The sequence below is a fragment of the Elephantulus edwardii genome, unplaced genomic scaffold (genome assembly GCF_000299155.1).
Source record: "Elephantulus edwardii isolate Elephantulus edwardi_28Jun2011 unplaced genomic scaffold, EleEdw1.0 scaffold00041, whole genome shotgun sequence".
NCBI lineage: Eukaryota > Metazoa > Chordata > Mammalia > Macroscelidea > Macroscelididae > Elephantulus > Elephantulus edwardii.
The window spans coordinates 2,651,182-2,657,989 of NW_006399791.1; the positions used below are offsets into that span (position 1 = coordinate 2,651,182).

Here is a 6,808-nt window from a genome sequence, read left to right on the forward strand (position 1 = left end):
CGCCAGGCGTGGGGTGGCAGCTGTGCTGCCGCTGGTGCCCCCGCCGAAGTAAGAGTCTGTGGAGGCGCTGCCAAGGGAGCTGGAGCTGTCGTTACGGTAGCTAGAAAAGGGCTTGCGGCCTGGGGTGGGCGTGATGCTGGGCGTGGGCTTGCTCCAGAGGCTGCCAGGGCCGGACCCGCCGGACCCATGGTGCAGGTCAAAGCCCACATCTGTGCCATTGGCGTGGAAGTCGTTCTCATCTGTTAGCTCAATGATGCCCCCGGTGCGCAGGGCGATGTGCGCTTCAATCTCCTCGCGAGCTCGGTCCACATTCTCGGGCATGCCGGTCACCTCGAACACTGGCTCCTTGTCGCGGCTGGGGGTCACGATATAGGTGTGCGTCTGCTGCTGGATGCGCTTGATCGTGGCGCCCTTGGGCCCCACCACGAGCCCCACCACGCGGTAGGGCACTCGCACCTGGATGGTTGTCTGCCCAGGCAGGTTGGGCGGTCCGGGCACCGCCCCATTGAGTGCCGTGTTCTTATTTCGTGAGGCGCGGATCATGGAGAAGTGCTCGGCGGCAGAGATGATCTCCCTCCGAGCCATGGCCACATCCTCCTTCCTGCCAGTCACAACAAAGACAGGCTCCTCCCCTCGAACTGGGGTCTTGATGTAAGTGTTGGTCTTCGCCCGCAGCGCTTTGATTTTACAACCTAGGAGTCAGGATGCGGGGGAGGAAGGGGGAGGGAGATATAGACACGCCCATTATCCCGGGGTTCCCGCAGAGATCCGGGAGAGCCCCTGTTCAGGAGCCCAGGGCAAAGGAACGGCAGGCCACTGGATGGGCGGAAAGGGGGCGGCTCCCTCCCTGACCTGGGGCCACGCCACCGGCAGGGAAGCGGGTTCCACCCGCGAGGAGCTCGAGGAACAGCCCATTGGCTGCCCGGCCCTCCCCTAGTGACTGCAGTCGTCCCAAGCCAAACCCGAGAATCCCAGAAAAGTCAGCTGGGGAGAAGCCGCGGGGATTCGGTGGGGCGTACCTTCTGCCCTGAAGACAGGGCGAAGGGGTTCAAGGAAAGAGGGCAGGAGTCGCCATCCCTCAGCGCGAAGGACTAAAGAGGGGCAGTCCTGGGACCCATTGTTCCTCCTTTGGGCTCCATTCCGCTTTGCAGAAATCCAGAATCCTCCTCCCATCTGATGCTCACTCCTCCTCCCCCTCCCAAAGGGACTGACTGATCCAGGCCCCCCTCCCCCAAGCATCTTATATTTAAATTATATTTCCCAGGACGGGTAAGGTGGGGGCGCTTAGAGAGCTGGCAGTGATTTTAGCAGGAGAAAGTGCATCCTGCCGCGGCCACCGGGAGGCTCAGAGAGACAGCCTGCCTGCACTTTCTTTGTCTAGAGCGCTGGCCCATCGCGCGGTTCTTCCTCCTCACTAAGGCTCCCGGGTGCCACGGATCTCGAGTCCCGCAAGCGTTCTGCTCCCTCTGCGGGGCGGTGTCCCGTGACTCCTTCCCCCAGCTCCCCATCCCAGCTGGACCCACCTTGCCTCCCCACGATCTCGGCGACATGCTCCGAACTGGGCACGGGCACGCACTCGGTCATGTTCACGCTCTTCTTGCGCGGCTCGCTGTCGTAGAGAGAAGCGCCCTCGTCACTGTCCAACCCCAGCAGCGAAAGCTGGTCGAGCGCGAGCTGCAGGGCTCTTTGGTCATCCAGGGTCTCGCCGCCGCTGCTGCCGCCGCCTCCGCCACCGCCGCCGCCTCCCCCTCCACCGCCACTGCCGTTGCGCTCCAGGTCTGCAAACAGCGAGCTGGGCATCGCTCGGCCGGGTGCGCCGCGCCCCCGCCGGCCCTCCAGTCGTCGGCGAGAAGCTGCGTCCACAAAGGCGGCCGGCGAGCGGTGGTCAGGGGCGGGGAGGCCGGCCGGCTGCCGTGGACTCCGTGGCTTCTTTCTCGGCGCCTAGAGGAGCAAGTCGTTCGGCGCGATCCGCACTAGGCAGTGGCTGCAGGAGCCCCTGCCTGAGTCCCCACCCCAGATCGGCTGGCGGGTGGGGTGGGGGCAGAGCTCGAGAGGCGGCCGCGCGAGCCCCCCGACTGCCCGGCTAGCTGGCCACAATGCCGAGCGAGAAGCGAGCAGGCGAGCGACAGCAGCGTTTCTTTAAGGAGCCCCTCCCCGGCTCCTCCACTCCCTCCCTCCCTCCCGCCCGCCCGCCCTCACTCAGCGCTTTTTCCTCCTCTCCTCCCCGCCTCTTGACTGAGCCTCTGCAGCCAGACGGCTCTGGAGGGGGACGAGGGAGGCGCAACGTCACCGGCGGGAGCTGACACTACAATGCTACTGACACTATCGCTGGGGGAGGCGATTGGCGCGCGCCGGGCCGGGGGCGGGCGGAGGCTGCAGGCTGAGCGAGCGGAGAGCGAGTCCCCCCTCCGAGCGCTCGCCGCAGCCCGCCCCATCCTCCTCCCGGCCGCGCCCCTCCCCCCCCCGCCGCTAACGCCTCTCTTTGTTGTCTAATGCGGGACAGCAGGCTCGGACACTTGTTTGTATCTATCAGCTGAGCGCAGCCACTGCCTCCAGATTTCCTCCCTCGTTTGATTGAGATAAAAAAAAAACAACTCAGGAGGAAAGGTGTTGGCCTCCAAGAGAGCGGTCCTTACAAAGTCCCATTTGTTCCCCTAAATATGAACCACTCCTAAAGCGAAAGATTGGGGAAAGGGTCTTTTGTCTGCCTAAAACGACAGTCCAAGGCCTCAGAAAGGGAAAGCGAGACTCGACATCCCCGGGTGCACAGCTAAAGCGGCTTCCTGCACGGGCTGCACACCTGCACAGGAGTGCAGGCGAGACAAAAGGCACACGCCCGCACCCACAGCTGCTCGCGCCCGCGCCCGCATTTCTGTCCCCTCGGGGTGCACTTTGCCTAACTAGCCCCGAAACTGCAAATCAGAAACGGCAAGCAGCCGGCTGCAGCAGGAGCCTTCCCAGCCCAGCTGCGGGCGACCTCTGGAATGCACGGAGCTGGGGTCCTGTACACGCCCAGCTAGCCCGCTAAGAGCCTCCGGGAACTGACACGCGCACGAGTGCCGCACTACCACCTCCGGGACGCCGGCCCTAGCGCCGGCGGGAGGCGAGAGTGAGCGCGCCCGCTACCTCGCCTCCCACTTGGGCATGCGCGGTGCGTGCGAGGAGCCGGCGCGGGGCCCTTTAAGGCAAGCGCGGCCGAGTGCGCGGCGGCCCCGCCCACATCCCCGCCTCGGCGGGCGGAGTGAGCTGGAGACCCGGCCGCTCTTTGTGCGCTTCGAGGGTGGGGGTAATGGCGGAGGGAGGGCGCGATGGGACCGGCCAGTGGGCGGGGCGCGCGGCGCGGCCCGCAGAGATGGCAAGCTGCGCCCCCTCCCGGATCTCCCGGGGGCCGCCTCCTAGTGGAGAGAAGAAAGGAGGCTTTGAAGGGCGGGCGGGGCGGGGCGCGCTGACCCAGCGCCCGGCTTGCCTGTCGCTTTGGTCCCCCCGGCCACTTGGCCACGGACGGGCGCAAGCGACCCTCAGGCCCAAGTGCATTCCTCTCCTTTGTCCCGGGCACCGCCCGGTCGCTGCACACGCTGCGCCCCTCCGTGGAACGTTCCGCAGAGCGGCTCGAGTCGCGATTTGCCGAAAAAGGCCGCCGTCCACGCAGAGGATCGCCTGGGAGGACAATAAAGCCATGTGGCCGCAGTCCCAGGCAGGTTCCACTGGGGAGATCTCGTAGTGCCGCGAGGCAAGGACTTGAGAGGCTCGCCAGGCAGAGGCAAATCTAAGGAAAAATAGTCCTGCTGGCAATTCTTTTTAAATAGCTGAAAGAGCTCTCATAGCTGGAGATGGAAACTGCAATGGCTAATAGAAACTACTCATTGACACACCCACTCAAGTGCTGCCCAGGTCAAGTGCCATACCTGTCATAGCTTAGATATCTTCTATTACCCAAGTCTCCTTGCATGATCCCAGGAAAAATGATCGATCGCCCAAGACCTGAGTTTTTTCATCCACGCTGTGGAAAACAATACCTGTCGTACCCACCATGTGGCTTGGTCTGAGGATTGAATGGGACAAAGGGCGTCAGCGCTCTTTGTTATCAGTAGACAGTTACGCGATCGCCTTTGCTTTTGAGCATACCAAGGGGATCCCTTCCATACCGACTCTCATGGCGCTGTCTTGGGGAAGAGGTGCTGATTATTTCCATAGGGAAATGTGGCTAAGAAGTCACTTGCAAGGGTTATTTCCCCAGGATGTTTGCTCAGCTTCCCTGAGCCAACTGCTGTCTGTCTTTCTTGAGTGGGTGGGTGTCAGTCATGGCGCTAGAATGCCAATAGGAAAGTCCTGTACTTTTTTTTTTTTTACCGTTAATGGACTGGCATTCAACTTAATTTGGGAATGAAGAGAGAATGCCATAAGGCATTCCTGTGGAGATACAGGGGTATTGGAAAAAGATCCTGGCGGGCGGGGAGTGGCCATGGAAGGTGCCTGACGTGGTGTCTCTCAATTGGGGGCCTGCAAACACCAATGCAGAGAGGAAAGCTGCTAGGACGACCAGAGCTTACCATCTTGCCAGGGCAACTGGTTCGTTTCTGGCCTCTCAACCCAGTTTCAAAAAATTTAATAGCTTCCAGCTTGGACCACATCAAGCTTCTTTTAAAAAAAAAAAAAAATAACAGACATGATAAGCTCAAGTGCCACAGTTCCCCGATGGAGTTTACCTGTGCATGGGTAAGGGAGATGTGGTGACAGGTGTTCCCACCCCTGCTGTCCCTAGGACTATGTAGCTTGTTGTTGTTGTTATGTGCCTACAAACCCACTCATAGCTGACCTTCTAGCAGATATTTAAAGGCACTAAATTGCACTGGAGGAAGATGCCCATCTTTTTCTGAGCAGCTAGTGGATTCAAACCACATACCTTTGTGATTTGCAGGCTGCCTGCGGTAACTTCTCTTTTCTTCAACGGTAAAATTTCAGATGGCCTCCTTCAAAAATGTGTTTAAATGTACACTCTGTCATAGGAACATGCTTAATGTCTTTTTCACCTGCTGGACCACAAAGGTACCTGCCCCCAAATCCAAAAGTAACAGTTCTCCTTGCCAAAGTGGGGGCCAAGTGCGTTCATGATAAACTAAAACTCTCCCCACAGGATCACATCCTGTAGTGCCCAGGACATCCCACTTAGCCCAGCTTGCAGTAAAACACATAGGAAGATTGTCAGAGTCCTCTCAACACACCCACAAACTCAAAACCCCTTATCCCGAGAGTCTAGTATGGAGTGATGGCTTCTTACAGACCTAGTTTCAATCTCAGCTCTCTCTCACTGGTTCTCATCTATAAAAACGGGCCCCAGATCCAGCTGCCTACCTACTTCCCAGGCTCTGAGTGAGATGGGTGGTGATAGTGGAAAATAACTGTAAATTACAAAGAGCTACCCAAATGCACACGTATTGGTGGTTCAGGAGCAGAATTCGCACCCACCACATGGGAGATCTAGACTTTATTTTCCACCAATGTACTTCATATATAAACACTACCCAGACTACCTGTTGTCAGTAGAGGCTTACATGTTTCTATGATGTTGAAATCTGACAAGAGGAGGAAGAAAGCTCTGGTGGTCGGCTTCTGAAAAATCAGCCAATGAAAACCTTATAAATCATGGTAGTCTGAACCTCCACCAACTAAAGGTATGATGCAGCATTGAGCTCAGGTGTACAGGGTTGACAGTAAGTCAGCAACCAACTCTTGTCAACAGCCCTTAACAGCATGATAAATATAGTACAGTACTGTACCCGTGCCATCTCTCACCTTCTCTACTTGTATCTGATTCTGACTTGCAAGGGTATTTTCTGATACATGAATACTGTGCTAAAAACAAGGATCTGGTAATTTTTTATTTGCAATTAATGAAACATAATTAGCCAAGACATAATAAAAAAATGGTAGAGTCTCTCTCTGTTATAAAACAAATGATACACCCTTACACCATAGTTCTGCTTAGACTTTCCCAGGCCTCTTTGGGACCCCAGAGTTTAACTGCTTTTCCTGATGTTGACCAGGTTCCCTCAGGACTTTGCCTCCATAGCCATATTTTTTTATTAACACAAGAAAGAAGTTTGCAAAATGTGGTCTGGTAATCTAATAGAGAATTTCAGTTGTCCTAAAAACAAGAGAAGACTACCTTGCGAGAAACAAACATGATTAAGAATTAAACATCCCTGTATTTATGTTTCTAAAGGCCTCCAACGGTTTTATACCCCTCTTGCTTGCTTTTTGCAAACTAAATAGCTGGCAAAACCCCCAAAATCCTTATTGGAAAAGCAGCACATTTTTTGTCATCTCATTCAATACTTAATGAGCACCTGTTTACTTTATCATAGACACTAAGGTCTAAGTGCTAACTTTAGAGAAAGGAAGATTCTTCCCTTAAATACTAATCATGTCCAAACACAGTCACACAGCACCAGCCTAGATAGTGGTGAGTCTGCCTGAGGTCCAGGAAAGACTTGGAAGAGGAAGGGATTTGAACTGTGCCTCTAATAAATGAGGTGTGAGAGGTGAGGCCCCTGCCTAGCACAGTGCTTGGTATCTCAATAAACTTTTCTTAAAGGACTCAATAAGCCAGGTTAAAAAGCCTTGAAGGTGTCATTTTCTTAAGTATGTGCACAAATAACTCACTCTCTGAAAGGGACAACAGCCACAGCATTTTCAATGCAAATAGTCATTGAAGGTAGTGAATAGCAGGCACATACGTGGCAGGTGGAATACTTGAATGGTGTAAAGGATTAACACACTTGACTGTTACCAAAAGGTTAGAAGTTCC

At 55.7% G+C, this 6,808-nt stretch overlaps 1 protein-coding gene across 1 annotated transcript in view; it reads right to left on the reverse strand.

Annotated features, from left to right (window-relative positions):
* Window positions 1-2,237, reverse strand: part of MEX3B (mex-3 RNA binding family member B) — a 3,618-nt gene extending 1,381 nt beyond the window's left edge. The window contains exons 1-2 of the mRNA XM_006885123.1: window positions 1,524-2,237; window positions 1-692 (exon numbers count right to left, since the gene is read on the reverse strand). The exon at window positions 1-692 is cut by the window's left edge and continues 1,381 nt beyond it. Coding sequence (XP_006885185.1) covers window positions 1-692; window positions 1,524-1,800 — 969 coding nt within the window. The 5' untranslated portion in view covers window positions 1,801-2,237. The remainder of the gene's footprint in view (window positions 693-1,523) is intronic.
* Window positions 2,238-6,808: the final 4,571 nt, after the last annotated feature.